Raw genomic sequence first — 26,788 nt, forward strand, 5'->3', positions numbered from 1 at the left:
AGGTGTGTATAACACAATAAACTGAATAATGAAGCACCTCAGAATTCTCATACAACTTCCATAGGCAAAGAAATTAATGTCATAACTTCTTTTGTGCCAAGGAAGCTGAAGGAGGCTCTGTGTGTTACAAGCTGTCCTGTTAGCCAGAAAAAAAAAAAAAGAAAGAAAGGCCACTGACATCTTCAGCCTGGCAGAAGGGAGACTTCGTGCAGGTTGTATAGAGCAAAAGGAGCTACAAGTTACTTAGGATTTGGACGAGAAGTCTGCAGAATGCTTTTCCAACTTCCAAAACTATTTATCTTCGGTCATGGCTGTAAGCAAAAGCTGCAGCAGGCGCTTCACCACATAGCCTACTACATCTTCACAACGCCTGGATTAGACTATTGCAGCCCTCCGTTCTGCTGCCTCCTCTCCAGCCGCAGGTGGGAGAAGCTAAGAAGCTGATAGGATTTAGAAGAGGCTGAATTTCATTAGCACGGTTTCTCTGACTTGTAGGAATTGAACTCCTCTGTAGAGAACCAGAACAGGTTCAAGACTGTCCAAAAAATGCCACTTTTTCCTCTTTGGGATTGCTACAGAGCCTATGTTTGTGGCCGACTTTGATGTCAATAGGTACTGCAGGCCTTCTCTTGGGCAGTTGATTTTCTCAGTTCATGATACCTGTCTCATGTACTTCCTGCCACCTCCCATTAGCTCGGGCCAAAGGTTCAAGCTTTGTTCTCAGGACCTGCATACACATATTTAAAGAGTTGAACTTAGCTTTAGCAGTTTTTAGGTAGATACAATTAATGTTTTTATAGTGAAAGCATTTGGGACTGTGGTAAAATAGCCTCCAGCGCGCCCTGTGTTACCGTGTATTGTATGATAACATTAATTTTTACCCTGTTTCTACAGCTAGACTTTGGAAGAGCACCTGTATTTTTATGATATATCCCATTGATATGGGCATATCTTCTGTACCACAAAGGTCTCTTTTAGCATTGTCTGAGAGGCATGCTTTTGAGGAACTGGAGATGTACCCAGTACACTGTGACATGTTGCAGTCCCAAATAGATGAAGAGCCATTGAACCCAGATTAAATGTATCTGACTGCTACAGATTTTAATACTGAATATGTTAATAAGTTTCCTTAATTGTAGTAGTTGACTTAGTAGAAACTATATTCCAGCAACCTTGACCTGAATTAATTACCTCTTTTTTTTTTTTTTTTTTTTTAACTTGGGTATTAATTAGAGTGAAATGAAAAAATAGAGTAGAACAATTATGGTTCACTTGGCACTTCTTATTATGAATGTAGTACAGAAAATAAGCTAACATTATATAGCTTTTTGAAGTTGGAGTGATATCTATTCACCAAGAATATGAAGCAAGTATTGGCTTTTGAAATTATTGATGTAGCTGTGTTAACACTGTTTTTTTTCTATCGATGTGCTCTCAAAAGGTATTCTAAGGCTAGCTAATATTACAGAAAAGCAAATAAATTCCTTAAACTTGAAGAATTGTAATACTTGGGTTTGTTTTGCATAAAGGCTTATCAACTGTAGATGTTAATTTTAGACCTTTAAAAAGTTGGAGCATCTGTGACGCACCTTACCATTTGAGAAAAACCTTTTCATTGAATTGTATGTTTGAATTAAAAATATTGCTAGTTCTATTATCAGAGTATCTGTAGCACAAAAATTTTACATTGTCAGCTGCCAATTTCTGTATCTTTTTAACTAAACAAAAGAAGGCCAGGCATAATTTTAATAAGAAGTTATAAATGCGAACTTCAACTCTGAGGATCCTTCATAATTAAAGTCAACATTTTTGGGTGTGATTTTTATATAGGATATGTACCCTGATTTCATTCTGTACTATTTAATTGGTTCTCTGGATATTCGCTAGGTGTTTTACTAATAGCAGGATAGAGTAGAAATTAACTGTTATTTTGGTGATTTGGAAGCAATCCCTAATTAAAACACAATTTATTTATTTATTTCTGAGTATGACCTAAGAAAATTATTCATTTTTTTAGGAACAGTTAGAAAAAGAGAAGCAGCAAAATGAAGGAAGATCTACAAATATTAATGATAAAATGTTTGAAAAGAAGCGTAAGTTTGTTTATTTGTGTACATATTGTTTGTGCATGCATTGCTCTTCTGCAAAATTTTTTTTATATTTCTAAAGATATTTATTAAAACTAGCCTCATTATATTAGAAGGCAGACTTTGGGATTTGTTAATAAAATACATGACAGTTTTAGTTCTCTGGTATTTTTCATTTTGGGATTCAATGTAAGTATTTTTCTGTGGTATTTCTGAAGTGTTAGTAGCACTGGATTAGATATTATTTCTTTTTACCCCAGGACTGTGATATGTTATGTCCTCTTTCTTTATTTAAAGTTAAGCTTGAAGAGAGAAGTATTTATACTAGACTTTTTTTTAGGTAGAGACAGTAAAACATCATCAGTGTTGGCAAAAAGTATCACACTCTCTGTTCCTGGAAGCTCTTCTGGTACATCAGCAGGTAAGAACTCTTTAAAAGCTCTTCTAGAATGCTCTGATCTCACATCAGCAGGTTAAAACCCAGCAAAGCTGCTGTTGGCATTTGTGGGCCAGAGTTTCACCTACTGCACGTAGGAAAAGATTCTACTCCTAGAACTGAATGTGCTTTCTATGGGTTTTAGTTTTATTTTATTCTTTAGTACATAAATAGGTGACATAAGGTTTATTTATTGTTACTGAAGTATTTAAATCTGTTCCTTCAGCTAGCATAGGTTGAGAATTATATTAAATTAAATATAATAAAATTATATTAAAAAGTGTTCTTAGTTACTGAGGAAATGCAATGAAGTCCATGTTAAAATTTTTTGCTACTTCTAATTTTAGGCAAAGAAGACAAGAAGTCCAAGTTGGTTCGAAGCCAGTCTTTCAGTACTCAAGCGCTACATCCAAAATACAGCAACATAGACAAGTGTCCTAAGTATCTTTATTATGTTCATTGCTTACCTCATAAGCAACTGTTAGCCTAATAGACAACTATGTTATGAAATTATATGCACGTCAATCTATGAAAGTAGTGATCTGCTCACTGAATTGTGACCTAAATTTTCAGCTTTCTGTTTAATTGATCACAGTATGCAGTTCTGAAATGAGGGAAGAAATACCATTTTAACACATGCTGAGGCCTACCCATTCTTAGGAATTCCTTTTAAGTTAATGTGTGTCACCTTTTTATCATATATTAAAAATATTTTTCAATATGAACTGCTAAATCTAAAATCTTTTTTAAAGAAATTTCAGCATAACTTTCTCATTTAATTTTTTCATATATACTCAAAATAACCTCAAATATTATTAAACAGCAGGATGATGCAATTGAGAAGAACACTTTTCTGTAATAAGCAATTTGGTTTTGTTTTGTTTTCTTTGTTTTTTAAGTAAAAGCTCCGCTACAGGATATACATCTTCAGTATCAGGAATGGGAAAGAGTTGCATGTTATCCTTTAGTGGTAAGTAGGTTATTATATTATATTTTACATTAGTTTTTTGTGTAGGTGCTGAATATGTGGGCCCCATTAAACAGGCGTACTGTAAGATATCACAGTCCTGAATAATGTAGAATAATAGATCTCCAATATGTTTGAGCACTTAAGTGCTAGTCTAGTTAGTTTATTTTTCAGATTCTTTTTTTTTGTTACGTGTTCATTTAAAGTTACATGTAAAAGTAGTAAAAGTAGTAAAAGTAAAATGAGTTTGGCATTGCTTGATTGGCATTTTGGATGTCATAAAAAGGTTGTTTTTTTCCAGTCACTACCAAAAGACACTAGACAATTAGCTTAGATGAAATAGCTCAATTTTAAGCAGCTAAAGATTGGCCAATTAAGTCCCACTATTTTCATATTTTAAATGTATTAATCTTCTCTTCCAAAGTGTGTCTTCTAATTATTTTTATTTAGCGTTTTTTCATAAAAATACTTGAAGAAATGTTAAGTTGAAACCATTCCCTTACAGAAAGTTAAACTTTTGGATTATTGCCATAGCAAATATGCTACTATTGCCACAGGAAAACCAGCTCATTCTGTTCACTCTTTGTGTATTTTTTTTTTTTTTCAGACAAAATTCTTTGTCTAAACTACAACTGTTTATTTCAGATGATTCATTCAGGACTCATTCTACTGGTAACAGTGGGAATGCTGCCTTCCCTTCCAGTTCTTCTTCTCGCAACTTATTTAACTCACCTGACCAAAAGAACAATGGAAATAAGGAGAGTCAGTCCCGAAAGATGAGCATGTAAGTGATGGACAAGAGGTTAAATCAAGCTTATGGGTAACATTTTCAAAGGGAACTCAAAAGAGCCATGTAAAATTAAGCCTATATTTGTGATACTTCTGCGCCTAGATTTTTAAATACTAAAATAGCAGGGTAGAAATGTGATGTGTGCAATTACAAGTGTTTTTAAGATTGCATTCCCTTTTAATTAGTCTTCCACACTGTTTCTCCTGCACATGTTTGCATTCAGCTGGTACATTATGGGGAGGGTGGAATGGGACAAAATGAAGTTAGTGCATTTGATATAACTACAGTTACAGTGATTTAGCTGCCTGTAGTTGGAGAAATAGAATTCATGTATTATTAGATGATTTAATTTTTCCTTTTCCTTCTTTTTGTGTGCTTATATATGTTTATGTATTATTATGTAACAATTTCATGATGAATTTTGAGAGTTATGATGAACTGGTACGGCTGCTTGTTATTGAGACTGCCTTCTTTGCCTTACCTTAACCATTTAGATAAAAAAAAAATTCAATGCTAGGCATCTCCCTCAGGCTGATTTTCTTTAAACATCAGCTTAAACTGTTCAATGTTTTGCAAGAACAAAATCAAAGATGAATTTGTTTGCTCCTGTGATAAAAGTGTAACAGTCTTAGAAAATTGCTCTGATGTGTACTTACTCAGTCAAATCTCTGTAGACTCTAGCAGCTAATTCCCTGCAGATTCCTTTTACACTATAACTTGTAGTTCTAAATTACGATCATTGGACTAGCTGTAATTTTGGGTGCTCAAACTGAGATTTTTCTTTGCTATCAGAGGTTTGCTTTCTTAGCCAAGGCAGAATGGAGAAAGGAGAGGAGCCAGCTATAGCAAGAAAAGGAGGTTTGAGAAAGCAGACTTAAGTGTGATAGAAACTAGAACTAGAAGCTGGAAAGTATGGGGAAATGCAAGCTGGGCCTTGGAAGTCTGAATAGGTATGAGAGACCAAGAATGAAAGGAGAGTCCAGAATGTGAAGCTATGACTTGCTGGTCAAAGATAACGGAGCTGAGATATGGAGGCCACACCAGATAGACAGGAAAGAGGAAACACCTTACATGGGTTTGCCAGGTATAAAGAGGAAATAATCGTGATAGTGATATCTCCTGAGTGGTCCTTTCTGGTGACTTAAGTATCTGTATGAAATATTTTTCCACTTCAGTATTTTCAGGTTTCTTTAAAAAACAAACCAAACCCATCCCCCGCTAACTTTACTCACAGATATAAATTCATAAAATACCTAAATTGTAAAATGAAACACTCAAAAGTTTAACAAATGTAAAAAAAAGTTCTCTAAACAGCTTGCATTCAGCTACTTGTATACATTATATTATGATACAGTCTCTTGCTGTGTCATCACATAGGTTTTTTTCTACTGGAATTTTACCACCTTCACCGTACAAGATAAATTTGTTACGGAATGAAGTCAAGATCTCATAGTGACCTATTGTTTTTAAAACAGCGTTTTCTTTGTAGAAAAGGTTGGAAGATTAGTGAATGAAGGTGGACTGTTTGTGCTGAGTCAGTGGTTTCACAGGAGAAGTACACTTAGGCGCCAAGTCAAATTGCACTCGATTCCTGTCTTTGTCAGAGTCTAATGCCTTCTCTTAAATATTACCCACAGTACTGACTTCAGTCTTTTTATAGGTGATCATTAGGTGGTCACTTATTTCAAAGTGCATGATTTCAAATTCAACAGTTAAATTAGTAGCCATGCTGAAATTTTCAGCTATCTATAAAATAAACGGGACATGTATCTTAGTACATAAAATGACATACAGTGCTACATACTTTCAAAAATTAGCTGTGCTCAAAACCCCATGTGCTTTCACCCTAATCACTATATAGCTCTGTTCCATCTCTTTAAAAGCATGAAATTAGTTCAAAGGTGTTTTTTTTTTTTTAGCAACCATTGTAGAAATTCCAATTACTCATCCGTCTCACAAGGATTTGGGGAAAACAAATGGATTAGTATTCACAAAGCAGTTAGATGCAAAGATTAGTTAGACGTATTTTTTTACATCACATAAAACTTTTCCAAATTTCAAAGGTTTTTCTATCTGTCACTTAAAATGAAACTGATATCTTTTGTTTGAATACAAAGGGACAGAAAAAGACCCACACAGCAGTTTGTACATTTGTCCTCAGTCAGGAAAGTGGAATTTAAGAGACTCAGCTTCAAGTCTCAGTGTACCATTCCCAAGTGAATACCTTAACAGCAGACTATTTGAAAGTAGGTATCTGATCAAACACAACGATCTGGATGCCCTGTCTAGTTCAGAAAGTCCCTGAACTGCCTGGTGTCAGAAGCCAAGAGGATATACTAGGGGAAGAAAAACATTTTTGGAGAAAGAAGAGCAGGCTTAGGATGACCTACATTTAGCTCTGAATAAGAGTTTTAATGTTCTGTGTTCTTATGGGAAAACACATCTCTCAAGTTGGTATAATATCTGCTGCACTGTAGATTCAATTTCTCTATTGTAATCTAGCCCAATACTTAATTGTTTTCATAAAAAAAATGGAGCAGCTCTATAAGGAGATACTAAGAGATACAGATACAGGAACGGTTGGTGGTAAATGCGTTCATTCACGTAACCGTGTTGACCATAGATATGTTCAGGTGTACCTCTTTTATCTTTCTTTTGTTCAGAAAGTCACTCCTGGTGCTAAATATACACATACTAAAATACAAAAAAAGTCAGTTCCAAAGAAACATTATTTTCTGACTTGAATGATGGAAAAATTTAATATCCAACTATATAAGCAGTTGACAGAAATGACACTTACTGAGAGAAGAATTTGAAAATTGTACAATGAGAGTTGCAATTGAATAGATGCTCATGAATGAGTGTCACCATCTATGCACTCACTAAGGCAGGGAACTTGTGAGAGAATAATAATTGAGTATATATTTAGACTGTGTCATCATAATGTAAATTTACATATGTGCTGGTTAAACCTTGCACTGACCATCTTAATTCTGGCAAATCCTAGCTTTTAGTTTATTTGCTCTGCAACATGAGTAAGGTAACTTCTAAGATGTTTATTTTTCTAAGTAATTATGTGTGTTTGTGAAGAATGGAAGATTGGACAGTAATATGTTGTTTAATGATTAAAATACCAACAGGGCTGAAGAATTTCTCATTTCATATATTCATGTTGTTCCAGGAACTTGTCAAAACACAAAGTTACTTTGGTGCAGAACCGAGGCCTTTACTTACCATACTCATGAGTTCAAACATTTTGTTTGCCCCATTTCAGAGATATTTATGCCAATTAAAATATTCCTGCTTTTTGAAAATAACATAGATGCCAGAAAAAGAAAAGCTCAGTAAATCCTGATCCGGCACTCACAAGGAGGTGATAAGAAAATGACCATTAGCTTTAGTGTCATTTGCTAGACCTCAGGTAATACTCAGACAATAGAAAATGCAAGAATTATGCTGAAGATGTGGTGAATCACAAGAGATGAGTACCTGATTTTAAGCACCTTATGGAATAGGAAAGAATCACAAAGAGCACTGGTTGAGTATTTCATCCCACAAGAGACCTTACTTTTGTAGAGCAAACGTGCTTTTCTAATTTTCTGTTGAAGAGTTGCCATTAGATCATGAATCATCCTAGTGCAGAAATTGATATGATTCATAAACAATGCGTTCCATCAAGTAGTCCGATCTTGTATTATTAGGCTATGCAGCTTTATTATCTTCTTTTAAATGTTTTCATTTTTATGAGATTAAGATATTTTCTTTTAGGATGAGAATTGCTGTTTTGCTTGAGTTTACATTACTGTAATATGACTGATTTCAACACGCAATTGGTTAAAACTATTTTCCAGAACTTTATAGATTCATCAATAAAAATACCCAGCTTTATAAACAGCATTTAAGAATTTTGCTTCTTTCCTATAGACATACAGATAGTGCCTGATTTTATTTGACTTTCAATTAAAACCTAGTTCAAGAAGAGGGGTACAGGTTTTCCATCCTGTAAAAAGTGGGAGTAGATTTATTGTTGCATAGAAATCAATTTCTTACTAATAAATTGATATCAGTATTTTATAAGATGTCCACAACTGACCTTTAAGACATCCACATGGGTGTGTGACCATGTTGTAACAATTACATGCATAAGTATCTTAGTGTCTTTCATCCAGTCCTATAGTTGCGTAGGAAGTTGAGCACAAGATGAAGTAGTTCTGCCACTGATCTACTACGCTTTGAGTGGTTACTTACAGCTTCTAATCATGTTTTCCTTCTGCTGTTTAAGCTGGTAAGAGTTCTGAGGTCTAGCAGGACTGGCATGTGATTTAGGTGCCATTTCTAAGACGAAGCTAGTAGGTATCCTAACACTGGTGTATTATCATGAAAGATTCCATCAGCAGTTTTAAAAGGGTGAAACAGAACAATGTCTTGCTTTGTTTGTAAATGATATTGTAAAATATTGATGCAAATACTTCCACAGAGTTCTGAAAGTTAAGCCCTGTTCTTCCAAAAGTCTCTGACCATTACAAACAGTTGTTAATTGACATAGCCACAACTCTGCAAACCTGAAGAACAGTATATTTAAAGATTAAAAAATCAAGGCTATGACAAGTGCAGAAATTGCTCAAGTGACATGATCAACAGAAGACCTAGAAATAACACTGTAAAGAGCTCTAAGCTTCTCTCTCTTCCTGGTCTCCACTTTCCTCAGATTTTATCATGGGTTAAGCTGGAGACCTCTGGCATTATTTGTAGCCACGAGTAGACTGCTTGTACTACCTTAACCATCCCACTTAGAGGGATGTCTACATGACCTTCTGTAGAAAACTTAATGGAGAAACACACCCTGCTTATGAAGAATGCCCTCAGAATGTGTCCATCTGGCTTTTTCAGTGGGTTCAGTAGAGCAGCTAGTGATTTTTCAAGTACAGCAGCTAAGAGTTATATTAAAATGTTGCATGCAATAGCAGTTTATTGTGTTATGTTATTTAATAATATAGCAACAACATAGTATATGTGTTTCTTCTTTTGTATGAAGAAAAAACAGAAAATCAAACTCTTAGATCTTCTGACAGAAAAAGAAGGGAACCAGAGACTGGTGGAAGCAACGTTCTGGTGCGATGAAGTGGGAGCAGCAGATGGGACTCTTTAATGCCTGGAATGAATAAAATGCATCTTGCAATGTTAAAACTTTTTATCTTTTAAATAAAATCCCAAGCTGTAAAATATGTCCCGATAAGTAATGTAATGGTTGCAGAATTCTAACGTTGTAGTGAAATGTTATGAAATATAACTTCAGCTATGTGCTCTTAACTGCTGCAGCTAAAGAGAGGATTTTGTTTTCTTCAATTATGCCTTTGTAGTTCAAATTCTTGGATTTAGAATGCACATATCTATTACTTAATTGGCTTGTTTACAATTCTAGCAATTCTTAGCACCCATGTTTTATGCAAGAAAGAGAAGGAATTGTTATGAATGTGAAAAAGTAATCACACATTTTAAAGAACCTTCAAACCTAATTTCAAACCAAAGTCCAGAACCATTGAGCAGTCTATAAAAAACGTAAACTTCAGTAGCATTGTGCTGTGAATTTGGAGGTAATGTTTTTGCAAGTACTAGGTAAAGTTCATAAAAATCCTGTGTAAGTTTCAAAGCAGTCTAAAAGCAGATGTCTCCAGATGATATAAAAAAAAGTTTTATTTAATAAGTTTTGTTGTATAAATACTTGTTTTCATTTTTAGTATTTCAGAATGTATTTTCACTTGAATAATTTATAATGATGAATCTAGTTTTTAATCAGCTGCTATTGCAAGCTATCATGCTTCAGTGATGTCATCTGCATTTGTTTGTATTAATGCTAATGTTTCTATCAAAATTGTCTGTGGAAAAACATGCAATTCTATTTTAAAAAGTTCTATTTATGCCAATACTTGAGAGAGAGCCTATGAAGCTATTGTCAGCTTCTCTATTTCAGAATGGAAGCAGCATAAATATATTGATATCAGAAATATGTGGTTTTTAAAATTTATTGGTGTATGATAAAGATGATCTGATCTGTGAATGCATATGCGTGTGTGGTTACTTTTTATAATGTAAAAATATGAATGATGATTTACTCAAAATAAAACCTAGGACAATGCTGTACATGCATGTTCTTGAAAAAAAATTCTCAGGGCATCTTTTATAATTAAAATAAATAAAAGCATTTGCCTATAGAAGGTATTTGTTTTAAATAGTAATAATACTGGATGTACACTGTCTTGTGTGAAGTACAAAATGCGTCTTTGGATTTAGCAGTGTTTTACTGTCTGAATTCTTAAGCTTCTCACAGTGCAGTTGGATTTAGGTGTATTCTCTGTCCTTAGTCACAGACATTGTTTGGATTCTGTGGAAACATTCAGGTTTTCAGTTTGTTCTGCAGCCTGGCATAGGATCTTGTAAATCACAGATTTCTTTAAAAGCTTCTTCAAGTATTATGATGTTTAACATGCAATATTGATGCAAATATATGGATTGACTTATGCTGGCTCCTCCCAGGTTCTGCTTTTGTCTCATTAATGAAAGCAGATACTCCCAGGTCCCCAGGGACAACTAACTCAGCGTACAGCTACAGCTGCTCACCCATGGGCCACAGGAGACTGCTCAATCTGTCCTCAGCCTGACTTCTGCCAGGGACCAAACTCAGGTCAGCAGTACCCAGCTGCAGGACAGTACTCAAAACTGTGTTTGACCCTCAGATGCCTTTAGTAGAGCAATGTAGAACAGCCAGTAAGTTCAGAAACTTGAATCCAAGCTGTTTCTCCCCTTAATAAGCATGTAATGAGTTCTGTATACAGTCTGTCATTTGTTATTGGCTGTCATTTGTCTGTCATTTTTAACTGATTGATTTATTTAATGCTGATAACACGTGCTCCACTCAATAAGCCTACAATGTATTAAATTCTTGCTGTGTAATCTTTAAATGCTCTATTTAGACATTTTTTGGTCTGCACATCTTTCTTGTACAATACTCTTGCTGTCTCGTGTATACTTTCATCAGTCCTTCACACTACAGACCTCCTTCCCAGCAATCTTTTTCGGGGCTGCTTACTTCTGGGTTACTTCTGTTGGACAGTGCCAATACTTTTGAACCTTTCGTAGCATTGTTTTTACCTGCAACTCAGAATAACAGCTGGAGGTCAAGTGTACAGTGATAATTGAGTGGTTCTCTGTAGCAACAGTCCTCCTGTTAATCATTCGGAGGCAGGAAGGAGTGATTTTCTTTCTGGGTACGTTCATATTGCAGTGTGGAGTTAGGTTAGATGCACCTTCCTAGTCTAGTCAGATACCTCAGTCTGCCTGCTAAATCCTTTTGTGAGTGGCTTACACCAGTGTCTGGGTTGCTGTGGGTAGGCATCTAATGGTAAGTGAGGTGATGTTTGCCAGCTTTACCCTGTAATGTATGTGTTGTATCTTCTCTTGCGGATGCATCTGTCTGTGCATTTACTGATAGACACCTTTGAAGCTTCTGTGCCAAATGATTTTGAAAACTCTTCTGCCCCCTTTTGGGCAGCTATTTTGTGAAGGCTGTATGAACAAGTAGAATAATGCTTAGATCTGTTATATAGAGCTAGAAGTAGCTTTTTGTGTTGTTTAAAACTTTATATATAGGACTCTGCCACTAATTAAAATTCACTAAATGTTAAAGATTTTGCTGTTCTATTGGAATCACTGCACTACTTGAATAAGGTGAATTGTATTTATATCATGGAAATATTTTTCTGAAACATTTTGGCAAAATTCTGCTAACATTGAGGTCAGTAGGCTCTTAAGTCTCATTGCAACCGAAGATAACATTGAGGAATATCAAGCTCCAGTGTTTGGGAATGAGCTTCCTGAATATTTTGGCATATGAATCTTTGGTTTTCATTCAGACTTATCACTAAAACGTTGAATTTTAAAAGTTCAGTTCTGTGGGGATTTTTTAATTTGCATAGTAGCTTTTACAGAACATATTTTTGTCACTTAGTGCCTTAGTGAATTTACCTTGTCACTTGGGCATTAATAAAATACTAAGAGGATGACCTACTGCTAGTTGGAGAGACAAAACAGGTTTTCACATTTTCATATTTCACTGTCTTTTTATTCTAATGTAAATTAATCAAATAGAAAAAAAGCCTCTTACATACCCCAAAATAGAAACTGTTACCTTTATTCACATCTGTGTTGGATCAACCACCCTGCCAATGAACAGTAATGTTTTAAAAGTTTCTTCAAAAATCATGAAAAGGAATGGGCGGTCCACCTTGATGACAGGAGGCACTGTGAATGCAGTTATTTCTGACCCACTAGCTGCTGTGGCCTCAGTTCCTTCTTCATCCACTTCGATTACTGCCTTTTGGACAACCTGAAATGCAAAGTAGAAATAAAACATGACAGAAATAAATATTAACATGAAGAATGTTTTGCAAAGTGCAGGGCATTTCATTGAAGTAGGCTTCTATTAAGGATTAAAATGAGTCTGTCTGTGCAATCTAGCTCTGTCTGTCAGACTGGTAGACCCATATGCTGTCTACTTCAGCAGCAAAGGAGGTGGTACAGCCACCGTGACCACAGTACTTACAGTGTGGGTACTAGTTCAGGTGTCATTGTGCTTCTACATGTTTCTGAGTATAGGCCTCACTTAGAGATTTTGTTGTTGCAGGTGGTAGCGTGAAGCAGCCATTGCATTTGTACAGTGCTCCTCTTTGACACCTGGCTGTACAAGGGAGAGTTTCTCAGAAGTGGGAGGTGTGTTTTCATCAGTCACAAACACTGACTGGCTGGATATGTCATTCACAGCTGATTTTGTGAGAGCTTAGGCAAATGCACCAACCTTGGCTTTTTTCCTGTATATTTCTAATTTGTACATTTGGTAGCACGGAGTAAATATGTACAGCAATGAGGTACAATCCTGGATTGGTCTGAGGACTTCCCCTTCCCACTGAAATTGCAGCCTGGCAGGATCTGATTCTTTTCCCTTTTTGTTCTTTCAGCCTGCGTGTACCTCTGAGTACTTCCCCTGTATTTGGGTCTGTATTGATGAACTGCCTAGTCAGCTAGTGCATTCCCAACTCCCAGACTCCTAATTCTAGGAATGACTTATGTGAAGACAGTTGAAGGACTTCAGTGTTGAGCTCTCAGCTAAACATTCTTAAATAATGAAGCTGGCTATCATGATTCACAGCGACAGGATGCTCCTCTGGCACTTTGTAGCTGATGCACATATTGCTTCTAATATCAGTTAGCAGCTACGATTCGAGTGTGATTTTTTTTTTTTTCATAAGACAACAGAATTAACTGCTGAGAATCAGCATGGAATAGTTATATGATCAAAAGGAAGGGAGAAAAGTGCTGCCGTTTGCCATTGTATTTCCCAAAAGTGAAATAGTTTATACCAAACTGAAAATCAGTGCAATTTTATCTGTTAAATATTTATTCTTAGGATGTTACATTTTCCCAGAAACGTTATTTTGTTAAGTCAGCACAGTTTTGAAAATCTGTAGTTCAGGGTCTAGAGTTTTTGAAGCTTGTATAGAAGCGTTTATCATACCACCTAGTAACAGTTTTGGCAAATCACAAAGGCCTCTGTAAGGAGTAGGTGTAGGGAGACTTGTAACAGCAGCACCAGTAGCTTAGAAGGATTCTTGCTGATAGGGTACAAATACTTGGAGAGAGGGTGCAAAGAGGATGGAGCCAGGCTTTTTTCAGTGGTGCCCAGTGGCAGGACAAGAGGCAGTGGGCACAAACCAAAACACAGGAGGTTCCCTCTGAACACCAGGGAACACATTTTCACTGTGAGGCTGACGGAGCACTGGCACAGGTTGCCCAGAGAGGTTGTGGAGTCTCCCTCTTTGGAGATATTTAAAAGCCATCTGGACATGGTCCTCAGCAACCGGCTCTTAGTGGCCCTGCTTGAGCAGGGGGGTTGGACCATCTGACCTCCAAAGGTCCAACCTCAACCATTCTGTGATTCTGTGAAGTCTTTCCCAGAGTTATGGTCCCAGGTTATCAACGCTATACAACCACAAGCAGTTGCATTATATAAATTCCTTACATAGGTTTATAAAGCTATGTTTTTAAATCCTGTGTCAAATTAATCTCATTTGCCTCTTTTTTCCTCAACTGTTTATAAATCCAGCTTGTTGCAGAAATTTTGTTACTTTTACTCTAATGTGTGACATTGCACTTAGCATTAATTGCATTTCATCTTGTTCTGGACACTGCGGTTCTTGAGGTCACCAGTTTCTCTATGTGGTATCTCTTTTATCTTCTTTCTTTGACCATGCCTCTTAATTTTCTATCATCAGCAAATTGTCTTTTGTATAGACTAGCCACTTCTTCTTAATGGGACATCTCTGGTCACATAGACCTGTTCCTTCTTGACATTGGTGTGATTGTCAAGTCCTTTCTCTTCCATTCTTTTCTGCCTCTGTTTTCTGTCGGTCTTCTGAAATTCATCTTTGCTCTCCCTTAAACAGTGGTACTGAGTTATCTTCTCCTCCTCTTTTTCATGTGGGCTGTGTTCCTCTCTTCTTAGCCATTCACCACCCTTGCATTTGCCTGTTTTAAGTATTGATCCTTAAAAGTTTCGGTGTATGAAATGGAACACTGGAATGGGTTGGAATACAACTGTGTTGTGCTTATGCTTTGCTGTGAGATTCTGGTTTTTCTCTGCCAAGGTATGCAGAAGAAAAGGCAGGACTGCCTTTCCTTTCTCACTGTTACCTTTTTTAGATTTTATTATTTGAACTTTCTAAAGTTCTTTATTTGTTAAGAAGAATACCTGTTCCTGGAGTGTGTGTGAAGGATTCCCCCTTTGGATTTCCTTCCTTCCTCTGGCTTTTGCCATTTGACTGTCATTTACAATATCTTTCTTGTTCACCATTTTTGTTTAATTGTACTCCTTCCCTGCCAGCTATATTCTTCTTGAGGCAGAGCTTTCCTCCTGTGATGGGTTAGCTTTGGAAGGTGTTGAGCACATGTGAAATGTAACCACCCCTTACTTCTACACACCTCATACTTGAAGTGGGATCCATACTGATTAAGGTGTGCAGATTGCATATACTTGGAAGATGAGGTTCTTTCCTATTAGTGCCCTTGTAAGTGTATATGACGTAGTCTCTTGGCTGGGCCATTTATATACTATTATAATCCAAATAGCAAATAATTTTAGAAGACTTACCTGTGAAACTCCTACATATCCTTGATCTGTGAGATGACTAAGATCTGCCGTACGTGTAAAGAGATTTTTAATTCCAAGAGCATGGAGCAATTTCTTCATTTTGTATTTTTGCTCTAGTTTGAACTTTGGAAATGAAATATCCACTTTTCTGTTTGGAAAAAAAAAAAGTTCAATGCAAACTTGGACTATATAGTAGGTCACTTGACTGCTGAAATGCACGCTACTCAGGAATTAAGCTTTATGCAGGAAAAAAAGGGGCAAAAACTAAAAAGTCTTTGCTGGAATTTAGCTTGGCAGAACATCATCTCTGACCTGTTGGCTGCCAAAGGTGCTAGAAATCATTTCCTTCTCTGTATAAAATAATTCCACCAGCACTTACAGTGCCCTGATACCAGTGAAAAGAATTGTGACTTCAGGAATCACATTTCACAGGAATAATTTGAGTTCACATTTTCATATTCAAATTTATCCATTACTCTGGGTTTCCACTGGTCGGAAGGGTTTCATAAATATACTGCATATCTAGATTTATTGTGCACTTTGCCTGGCAGTGCTAAATTTAAGGAGAGACAAGGGAAGTCCTAAGGAAGAATTTGGAAAGACTTGGAATGATAGCATCATACAATCATTTAGGTTGGAAAAGACCTTTAAGATCATCAAGTCCAACGATTAACCTAGCACTGCCAAGTCCACCACTAAACCACGTCCCTGAGCGCCACATCTACACGTCTTTTAAATACCTCCAGGGATGGAGACTCAACCACTTCCCTGGGCAGCCTGGTCCAATGCCTGACTACCCTTTTGGTGAAGAAGTTTTTCCTAATATCCAACCTAAACCTGCGCTGGTGCAACTTGAGGCCGTTTGCTCTTGTCCTATCGCTTGTTACTTGGGGGAAGAGACCGACCCCCACCTCGCTACAACCTCCTTTCAGGTAGTTGTAGGGAGTGACAAGGTCTCCCCTCAGCCTCCTTTTATGTGGGCTAAACAACCCCAGCTCCCTCTGCCGCTCCTCATCAGACTTGTGCTCTAGACCCTTCACCAGCTTCACTGCCCTTCTCTGGACACATTCCAGCACCTCCATGTCCTTCTTGTAGTGAGGGGCCCAAAACTGAACACAGTACTCGAGGTGTGGCCTCACCAGTGCCAAGCACAGGGGGACAATCACTTCCCTAGTCCTGCTGGCCACACTATTCCTGATACAAGCCAGGATGCTATTGGCCTTCTTGGCCACCTGGGCACATTGCTGCCTCACATTCAGCTGGCTTTCGACCAGCACCCCCAGGTCCTTTTCTGCCAGGCAGCTCTCCTGCCACTCCTCCCCAAGCCTGTAGCATTGCATGGGGTTGTTGTGACCCAAGTGCAGGACCTGGCACTGAGCCTTGTTGAACGTTGTACAACTGGCCTTGGCCCATCGATCCAGCCTGTCCAGATCCCTCTGTAGGGCCTTCCTACCCTCCAGCAGATTGACACTTCCACCCAACCTGGTGTCATCTGCAAACTTACTGAGGGTGTACTGGATCCCCTCGTCCAGATCATTGGTAAAGGTATTAAACAGAGCTGGCCCCAATAGTGGAGCCCTGGGGAACACCACTTGTGACTGGCTGCCAACTGGATTTAACTGCATTCACCACTTGGTCGGCTATGCCCTCAGAGAGACAGACATTTCTAAGTGAGCCTTGCCACCTCAGAGCAGAAACTTTCACATGCACTTGGGCTGTGAGTAGGCCGTTAAAGGTCCTCTACTCTGTAGATACCTAATGCCACAGAGACACCAGCATGTGAAAAGGGTTAGGAAAACCAGCTGATCTTTCTTGTGCTTTGTTGCTTTTCTGCAATAGACAGACATTAAGACCAACAGGTGTCAAAGCAATACCTGGTTTTCATGTTTCCAAGCCAGGATTCCACAAGCTCTGTAGTCAGATGGTCTTCAAGTGAAATGTAATCTCCCTCCTTCTCTGGGATGGCAATCAGCATGTGGGCTTTCCCCTTGTAGGGTAGCTTTATCACAGTGCATCTTAAGTTCTCATCAAAAGTTGAATTAACTTTATCTGACTTGAACATCATGGGTACCTGTACGCTTCTGTATTTGTTTATGTGGAAAGTCTCCATTTCTGTGAATTTGGAATTAAATGGGTAGACCCACTTCCCTGAGGGCAGAAAGAAAATAATTATGTGCATTCAGACTTGTTCAGAAAAATGTTCAGAAACCCTTAAAATAAAAATATAGGATATTTTCTGTATCTAGTTGAAGTGGATGCCAATTTTGTCTGTGCTAAGTGGATGACAATTGCAGTATATTTAGTGTATATGCTTTAAATTTTTTACAGCAGGAGAAGGAAGTAATCCACAAAATAAACTCCTTCATTTGCAGGGAAAGAAGGGAAATCTTTTTCTAAGGTTGATTAGTTGCCAGTCAAATACAGAACTGATATATTTTTTGTTTATTGAATGCCATATCAGCATCTGTCTTTTATTAACTTGTCACCTTCTCTGATATTCTCTACCAGCTGTTCAACATCCTGTTTTTAACTTAATTATACAGTCTTGGATGGGGATTCAGCAGTGCACTTAGTTGTAAGGTGCACCGGAATGTGACCTCTTCTATACTAATGCTTCTGATCTCTACCATTGCTTTAAACGTAGCAACAGCCATTTATCTCTTTTCTCTGATTTTCTGCCAGGGATAGTAACCTTGGCACTGGACAAACTGCACTTTTGTAAATATGAAAAAATAAACTCAGTCTGTAGGGAGGCTGTATGGCTGAGGGGTAATTTTCTTTCTTCTCCTGTGTGCATTTATTTTAGTAGTGTTTCTGTGGGTGGTATCTGCTGAGTGCTTTGGACTGGAGCAGTGGCTGTGACGGTGGGTTCTCTGCACAGCATTCCTCTCACTCCCTTTGTCGCCCTAGCTCTTTGTCTTTGCTTGTTACCTAACTGCATGTCTCTGGCTTCTGTACAGCTGTTTCAGAGTGAAGGGTGGGCTAGGGCTCCCTGTCATTGCCAGGACCTCCTTTTGGGGTCCCTTATCTATCTTCTAAGCCAACAGTCAGAAAGGCCGCAAAAGCAGGAAAAGGAGCATAAGATATTTGGCAGTAGAGGACCTCTCCACAGAAGTCTCTGTTTCTTTCCCTCACCTTGTAAGGTAATATAATGGGGTACTTTGTTCCTCTGGGGAAAAAGATTCTTTCGACTGAAATAGGGAATTATTTTTGTCTTCATGATTTTGTGTACTATGTAAAATCAGACAATGCTTTTATGCCCAATATCCAGCATTCAAAAGACTATCATGATTAAGGCTTTTTCATTTTAATTGGTGAGTGAAAATTAAACATCCTTTTTAGTCATAAAGAGGGATCGTGTGGAGATGGAGTGGGATAGTTCGATGCAGGGCTTTTTGTTCTTTTTGAGACTCTATTGTATGGAAGAAAGCATAGAAAAGTTGTGGTTCCCTATCATGAAAAATAATTTCCTATTAAATAAACCTAATAGAAGAAAGTAAATCTAGGTAGAGACGTAGAGAAAAGAGGACATCTGAATTCATTTAAACTTCCCCTAATGTAGCTGAAGTTAGAGTCTGATTCTTCTAATAAATTATCATTTTGCAAAATAAAAACAACAGTTACCTTTAAAAACAATGTAGTCCACAAGTACCAGTTTATTATGGCGGTCAAGCTCTTCAAAAAGCTCTGGGATTTTTCCTTTGGTACTTTTGTTAATATTTTGGTTTATGACAAATTTTGCCTGTGTAAAGTTTTGAAAGTCCACTCGCAGGAATTCCATATCAAAGTACTGCTTAGATAAGTTGAGGAAAGACTCCTTGAGTCTGAAGTCCTTTTGGATAAAAGAAAGAGTACCTTGCACAAGGAGAAGTTCTTCATTCATTGTGATGTTATCTTTCAGTTGTTTAAACAAAGCTGGTAAATGATGGCGATCCACTCTGTCCTTCAAAGCATGGAAGTTTAGGCATTTTACTATTTGTCTGTGTGTTTCCCCTTTGGCTGCCAGCATATATGCAGTCATGAGAGCTGACACAGAAAGAGGAGAGATGATTACATTGTTGTCATGTGTCATTGCAATTTTTCTGTAGAGGTTAAATCCAAAATTTGCAGTCTTTTCAGTGAAGTTGTATAGAGTGAACTCTTCGAGACCTTGCTCTTCAAAAGGCTTAGAGATATTTTTAGGATGATGCCACTCTTCAGAAATATTGACATTTTTATTTCTTTCCAAGAAATTATTCTCTTTTTCCTTCTTTGGAGTTTTAGGTTTGATACCAGCCTTGCTGATTTCAACACATATTTCACTCAAGAGAAGTAGGTAAATTCCTGTTTTCATGCTGACATCCAGTAACGAGCTCTTTTTTTTTTTTCTAGTAAAGAAAATGGAGAAAGAAAAAAAAAAGGCAACACAATGATGTTTTAGTTTGTTCTTCTATTCACAATGCAAAAAGTTCATAGATGTAGCGAGGTGGTCTTTCTGCATCTTCCGTGTATATAATCTAAACCTAAGTTCTGGTTCCTATCTGAAAGGTCAAGTTTAGATCAGTGAAAGAGAGGTTTCCAACATCATTAAGTAAATCCAGAAGAAATATCATGATCTTCTGGTATTGGTGGTTCATGTCGGAAGTATTTCACTGATCTTCCCTTGCTAACTTGTAATCCTTTACAAAATCAAACCCTGATTTCAAGTACAATATGCAGCTCAAAGATAAAAAATTTGGCTTGTTGGACCTGTGTTGCAGCTTTCGCTCCTGTGAAATTGATGCCATCTATAAGCACAAGAATTCCAGGCAGCATGTGATGGAAATGACATTTTCCCCGGAGAGCTCTGACACAGACTAATCCTAGAAAATGTGGATGGTGACCTACTGAAAGCTGAGAGACCTGTAACTCCCTTTCTGCACTTCATTGGCACTGGCAGGTGGATTGTGTTCTCCATGGTATGTGTCTTAATCATGATTGCCGTTCTTATTGGATCCATCTTTTCCTGGATAGTGGTAGTGGCCCGACAGTTACCATCCCGTCTGTAGAAATGCTGACCCTTAACATCTGTTGCCTTACGTGTTTTATATTAGTGGCAAGCTGTATCAACAAGATTCAACTCCTTAGGGAAAAAAACACTTGAGAAGCACAAAAAGTGTCTGATTTTCTAGTACGATAAATGCCAACACAGCAAACAATCTGGTTTTGAGAGTTAGGGAACATTATATTAAAAATTGTCTTTCTAAAACAGACACTTAAATACCTGTATACACAAAAATCAAACTACAGCCACTAGGTTTTGTTCCAGAAATGGTAACTTCCAAGAACCATGCAGAAAAATATTTATTTATGTAAATATTTATTAAATATGTCAGATGTAACTCAGAGAATGCTGGAGTTCTGCAATGCAGATTATTTTTACAGACTTTGAAAAACAGAGTTTTGCCATGTGATTTATGCCTTGTTTTCCCAGAAAATTCTTTTAGAAAGATGTATTTATCTGGTTATGTAGAAAATTAAAATCGGACAAAACCAGTCTGTCTTTAGGAGACTGCCTTAAGCCAAACTCATCAGAATAAATCAGGATTAACTCCACTGATATATAGATTGCACAAAGCTGGTCTAAGGCAAGGCAGAATCTGTGCCTGTGGGACGTTTAGCCATTCATTCATCTAAACCAGTAAAAAACACAGTCTTGAAATAGGTAGCCATAGCATAACAGGGAATTACAAAGTAATGACACCTAGTCAAGGGGAGCTGTTTTCGCATACGTGAAGGAAAACAAAGATCGTAATGTTAATGTGGCACCACTAGCTCTTTGTCAAGCAGCTATTCTTTCAGGGATACTATTATTGAAAGGTTGTGCTCAAAGACACCCATAGTTAAGTGCTTTTATCCTGTATCTTGCTCTTTGGTTCACTTACTTACAGAAAAGTTCATTTGGGAAAAAAATGAGGCACTGTGCAGATTTTAATGGTATCTGCAATCATACCTCTTGCCCGGTCAGCTCTTCCCTTGATACGTTGTGTCTGTAGGTTGTTGGAGCGCTGGGCTTCAGCTCTCATGACAAGTATAAAAAACCTTCTATCGTCTAGTTCATTTTTAGTATCGATAAAACATCTGGAGCTTAGTAGAGAAGGAATAGGTAAAGCATTTCTACAAATGTGAAGAGCGTACTGATGCGACCCTGGAGAATCAGGAATGATTTAGACGTAGGAAATTTTTGCCAGTGAACCTGATCGGCACTCCACTGCCAAAAGCAACCTCAGAAAGAAAGTCAAAGTTCTGTGAAAACCTAGATAAACATTGTTAAGACATACCAGGTTTTGTATGCAACGTGCACAGCAGTGGTCAAGGAGACATTATGGCTACTGTGTTTGAGTCCCTAGGGATAGCACCTTAATATATGGCTGCATCAAGAGGACCAGCCTCTAGCTCAGCAAGAGAACAAGGCTGAAGTTCTAACCTCAGTATCTGTACAGAGCAAGGTGTTGCAGCTGCCAGTGTACTTCTGTCGAGAGCCTGGTGTGAACTGTTGTTTCTAGTGAGTCGATGTGAAATTTAACCACGCCCTGCAAAGATTATGGGGCCCAGGACTGAAAATACAATGTCATTGTGAGGAATGCTTGCCTTTCATCATTTTACTTTTCATCCTTCTGCTATAGGTTGTTTATTACTCCATTCAGATGATTCTCCTGATCACGTGCCATAGGATTCCCTGTTCTTTTATACTTCACTGTCCAGCAAATGCTGAAGCAGGTTTGGCAGTGCTGTCTCCTCCCTGAAAATACCATGTTTCAATATCAAATAGCACAAGGATGAAACTGTTGTTCTGTGCTTAAAAATACAATATTCTACACAAGATGTGATTTCTGAGCAAAGTTAATACAGGGTCTCTCATCTGTCCAACAACATTTGGAGAGAACTAGACACATCTTACAGAAGGCCTAAGGCAAACTTTAGCATCAGGCTTTGCTTGTGTAAATTTGCACATGCAAACGCACTTTTCAAGCATAAAATGCAAATATGCTTATCATTCATCTTTCCATCAAAGCAATATATGAATTTCTGCCCTATACAGTGGCGTTGAATTGCACCTTATGGAAAAATCTTGAATGGCCATGATCTTTGGAGACACATTTGCCCATTGTAAATTAAACAGGATGTTCAAGACCAGCATGCCTGCACAGAATCCTTTTGTATAGCAGTGGCATGCAAATGGATAAATGAGATGAAAAGATGGATTATATGGCCCATCATTAAAGTAGTAAGTGATTCAACAATCTAGAAAACACATGGCAACTATTAACTACTCCTTTTAAGTTAAGGATCTATATCAGCAAATTATGGTTATTGTATAATTTGTGATTTGGCATATGGGAAAGCTGGTTTTATTTGATTGCTGTTTATTCAGAGTTCAGCTGAATTTCACAGTTGCCTGATTCAGGCTGTGGGAGTTAGTCCTGAAAAGGTATGTCGATGTGAGTGCTGAGACATTTGGGTGCCAAGTCACAGGGTGCTATTGGCAGTCAGGTGCTGTGCTATTTTCTTTTGAGATAATAGGTCACGTTCTGTACTTGGTGCAACACAGATGGGTTGTAATGACTTAATCGGGATGCAGTGAAATCTCAATGTTATGCCTTCTCTTGAGTGCATTGCAGCCAGGGAACAGAGTAAAATATGCAAGCGTACTGTGATTGTGAATATTTTTTCTTTATTTTTCTTTCCCATTAACTCTTGCTTTATTTTCAATGAGATTCCCAGTGTCTGGATTCTGCAGGACTGGAATAGGAAAGGGGATGACTTGACTTCAGCTGCTGCCTTGCTGGCCAAGTGGTGCATGCAATTTCTGCAGGGTTGGGATACTTGCTCTCCCCTGATGGGTGGCAAGCAATGCTGTTCAGAGCTGTTACAGTAACTGCAGGCATTTCCACTCCTTGGGTAGTGACCCACTTCTGTGGGAAGTAACACAGGCACCGAGGTACTGTTCCTGCCACAATGCTATGCCTGCCCTGGCAGCAAAGAAGGAGGTCCTTTCCCCTGGGAGTCATCCCTACTTCAAAGAGGTATCCTTGGACACTGCCGAGTCAGCTCTAGCATAGAGACAGAGATTGGAAAATTTTGCTTTTGACCATATTCAGTCACAGAGAAAGGGCTTTCTGCAACAGCAGCAGTCCCTCTAAGAGCATCAGGCCTCACTGCTCACTAGACGTTGCAGAGCACCATCTCTTCCCCATCTTTTCTGGGGGTAGTGCAATTCCTGTGCAACATCTGACAGTGTTGTGTGTGGCAGACGTCACTGTTGCATCTCTCTCTCAGAGGTCTGGGACAGTACTTGGCTCGGGAAGGCCACCAGATCCCCACTGGGACATGTGAAGGGACAGAATGGGGAAAGCGGTGAGCTGCCTTCCAGAGGGCTCTGCCTTCCTAGCACAAATGGGTTTCAGACTGAAAGGATGGGGCAAACTCAGAAGCCCTTGTTTACAGGCACATCCCAGACCATTTAACACTCAAGAAAAGAGTCCTGCATCCTCAGGCATACACAAATGCTACTGATTTGGGCGTTATGAACATCACGGGAGTAAGAACGTCACAATTGCACTAAGCATTCACTGCAAATTTGAGATTGCAACAATTTAAAGTTAACATTACAGCAGCTTTGTTGTGCGCCTTTAGCAACAGAAATAGAGCATGTCTTCTAGGACTAGGAAAGACAGTTCTGAAAATAATAAAGTGATATTTTTGCACATTATAGGCTTGTATTTTCAGACCTGAGTGAAGCTTATTGCTAATTTTAGAGAACCCACTTTATGCATAGAGTAGACAGTTCATTAAGAAACATAACTGGTAGAGCAAAGTTAACATTCTTTCCATTTTAAGACATATTTGTTTCTAGTAGTCTCAAATATCAGAAAAGGAGTTTCTTGCTCAAATGCATTTTTCTTCTGAAGGCATTAGAGCAAGAGAAAAATCAAATATATTAGAATGCTAATTAAGGTTTAGAACCATTTGAAACATCACATTTAGAGAACAGCTGATAAATATATATGATTATGTATATATATAAAAAATATAATAATCCTTCCCTTTACAATCTAAAATCTTCATATAAATCTTGTCTTACCTATTAGGTAGCTCCTCTGTTACTTTTCTCAATCAACTACGTTTAAAAACCAGATGAAGATGTCTGTCCCATATAGAAGTTTTTCAACAAATATTTGCTCTTCCAAAGAGTGATAATCTGGTTTTGTCTGTTATAAATTAACTGCTTTATAAACACCGAGTATTGTGCTTCCCATAAATGGCATAATGAGGGAGGGTTATATTCCAGTAAATACACTATATCTTTCATGAGAAAGAAGAGAACAGTAAACTCTTTGCATCCAGCCCTTCAGCGCCCTGGCAGGATGTGGCCCCACACATCCAATGGCTCATGAGAGTTATTTCACAGGCAGGCTCTGAGCTACTCAGTGGTGGAAGCAGCATCCAATCCCCTTTTGTAAAAGAACAGGTCACTCTTCACCAAGGCAGGGGGGAACAAAAGAGAGGGCGGCAGCAGGTACAGAACGTTTTTAGGGGTGTTGTCAGCTCCCTCGCCCTGCAATTCGGCCATCCCTTTTAGAGGAGAGACCAGGGCTCCACTCCCTGTTTCAACAGCATGCCGACTACTCAATAACATATCAGTATGCCAAAATTAACTGACTGATAAGCACTGAGTGATGTTTCTCCTATAAAAGACAAAATGGGGGAAACTGATGTTCCTGCAAAAGTTGTACAGAGCTATGGGAAGTAAGAATAAACTTTTTTAATTTTTAGTTGGTCTTGCTTGGACAGATTTGACAGGCTGGTTTTGGGTCTTGAGCATTATCAGTTGGGTGAGGCACATTGTTTAAGACAGATAGTTTATTCAGCAATTTCTGTAGCGTGGGCATGATCTAAATTCTTCACTATTTTGATCGTTGGCCTGATTCCAAATAAAATATAAACATGGAACTCCCTATCTTCCCCTCATGCTCCTAAACTACTTTTTAAAATACTCCCAAATGAAACGGACCATTTCATTCTGATTTGGATTGTAAAAGACAAAGAATTTGGCCTTAAAACTTGAGATAAGGGGACTAGTCTCTATTTTTCCACTGACCTGAAAAAAACCAGATTATATGCAGTCTAAGTGGAAACATTGCCAGAGAAAAGGAAGAAATTTTAGAAAGCCCATAAAGGACTTGGGCATCCAGGACTCCATGCAAAAAGGCTCTTGTTTGTTGCTGGTGAGTATTACTTCTATAAAAGCGACAACAGTGTTTGCTTACAAAGGGCAAGATTTGATTAGGAAGTACTTAAGACCTGAAGGTAGCCCCTCCATGGTCTGACAAGGTTTGCATCCACGTTGCAAGGACGTGTTACTGGAGGGCACTTGTGGGTGTTAAGCACTGAAGAAGTTCAACGGAGGGATCGTGAAGGGTCGCAGGCTCTAGGTACCTAAATTCTTCCTTGGTTTAAATTCTTTTAAAATACTCTTCCAGTTAGAAACAATCCCGATCATACTAGGCCCCAAGTATAGGCATTGTATTAAAGAACACGGGAACGTAAGACAGGGTTACTGAGTGAAGGTCCTGACCTAACATCATGCGGTCTATTCCCTAAACATGAAAAGCTTCACTGTGAATATACCAGTGACTCCAGAACTTCAGTTCTCTGTCCAGATGACTGGACATTTTTTTTTTCTACTTCCTAGTCTATATTTATTTGTGGTTAATTCAGTTGGATTTGAAATTCAAATGTCTTCTCATTGCATGGAACAAATTTGCTTCTGATACAGTCGAACAAAGCTGTCTTACTGTGATGCGCTTCTGAATCTGTGCGTCTTCTGGAGACTGCTGTACTGTGGTTGTGGCCCAAGCAGACACTACAAGGAAAACCTGATGCACACAAAACCATACCCAGCTTTCGTGCTCAGCAAAATTAGCGTTGTTATTAGCAATGATAATAGCACCCAAGCCTCTTCCTAGCCCTCCCACCAGGACCCTGGCACGCATGGTCACTGCTGGAAGCCCTCCCTGAGTTAAGATGCAACAATATTGATATTTAATATTCAAAAGCTGAAGTCTTGATTAGATGGTAGTGAAAAGAAGGGTTTGAAGAAATCTGAAAGTCGTTGAATCTCTCAGTTAAATCTTTTCTGGACCACAAAACCCACATCAGTCCTATTTTGTCTGGAAGAAAAAGAAAGCCGCTATGAGATGTACTGGCTGCGCACAGGGATCTGAGGGAATTGTTGTCCTGTCTAGTTACTCATGAAGCCCTTGCTAGTTTTTCGTGCTGGGTAACA

General features: G+C 38.2%; 2 protein-coding genes across 7 annotated transcripts in view; one reads left to right on the forward strand and one right to left on the reverse strand.

Annotated features, from left to right (window-relative positions):
* The window catches only part of PPP4R4 (protein phosphatase 4 regulatory subunit 4), a 73,712-nt gene extending 63,291 nt beyond the window's left edge, over window positions 1-10,421 (forward strand). For 4 of the 6 annotated variants that reach the window (XM_087747608.1, XM_087747606.1, XM_087747607.1 and 1 more), the window contains 6 exons: window positions 2,018-2,093; window positions 2,428-2,508; window positions 2,871-2,964; window positions 3,423-3,493; window positions 4,136-4,274; window positions 9,316-10,421. In XM_087747608.1, the coding sequence (XP_087603734.1) occupies window positions 2,018-2,093; window positions 2,428-2,508; window positions 2,871-2,964; window positions 3,423-3,493; window positions 4,136-4,274; window positions 9,316-9,340 (486 nt within the window). In that variant the 3' untranslated portion in view covers window positions 9,341-10,421. Of the gene's footprint in view, window positions 1-2,017; window positions 2,094-2,427; window positions 2,509-2,870; window positions 2,965-3,422; window positions 3,494-4,135; window positions 4,275-4,503; window positions 4,547-8,988; window positions 9,208-9,315 lie in introns of those variants that run through there. The other 2 variants (XM_087747611.1, XM_087747610.1) reach the window with 2 other exon arrangements.
* Window positions 431-24,861, reverse strand: SERPINA10 (serpin family A member 10). The gene is made up of 6 exons (XM_009467474.2): window positions 24,584-24,861; window positions 19,105-19,847; window positions 17,355-17,628; window positions 15,481-15,628; window positions 12,466-12,663; window positions 431-727 (listed from the first exon to the last, which is right to left on the reverse strand). The coding sequence occupies exons 2-5, from the start codon at window positions 19,811-19,813 to the stop codon at window positions 12,472-12,474; spliced, it is 1,323 nt and encodes a 440-aa protein (XP_009465749.1). The 5' UTR covers window positions 19,814-19,847; window positions 24,584-24,861; the 3' UTR covers window positions 431-727; window positions 12,466-12,471.
* Between the last annotated feature and the right edge of the window lie 1,927 nt (window positions 24,862-26,788).

The sequence above is a fragment of the Nipponia nippon genome, unplaced genomic scaffold (assembly GCF_047370975.1).
Source record: "Nipponia nippon isolate SJK-2023a ecotype South Korea unplaced genomic scaffold, ASM4737097v1 scaffold_11, whole genome shotgun sequence".
NCBI lineage: Eukaryota > Metazoa > Chordata > Aves > Pelecaniformes > Threskiornithidae > Nipponia > Nipponia nippon.

Coding starts and splice junctions, on each gene's coding strand:
- SERPINA10 (XM_009467474.2), bottom strand. CDS start 19,813: ATGAAAACAGGAATTTACCTACTTCTCTTGAGTGAAATATGTGTTGAA. Junction 17,629..19,104: donor GGACTACATTGTTTTTAAAG/GTAACTGTTGTT, acceptor TTCTGCCCTCAG/GGAAGTGGGTCTACCCATTT. Junction 12,664..15,480: donor GATATGTAGGAGTTTCACAG/GTAAGTCTTCTA, acceptor TTTGCATTTCAG/GTTGTCCAAAAGGCAGTAAT.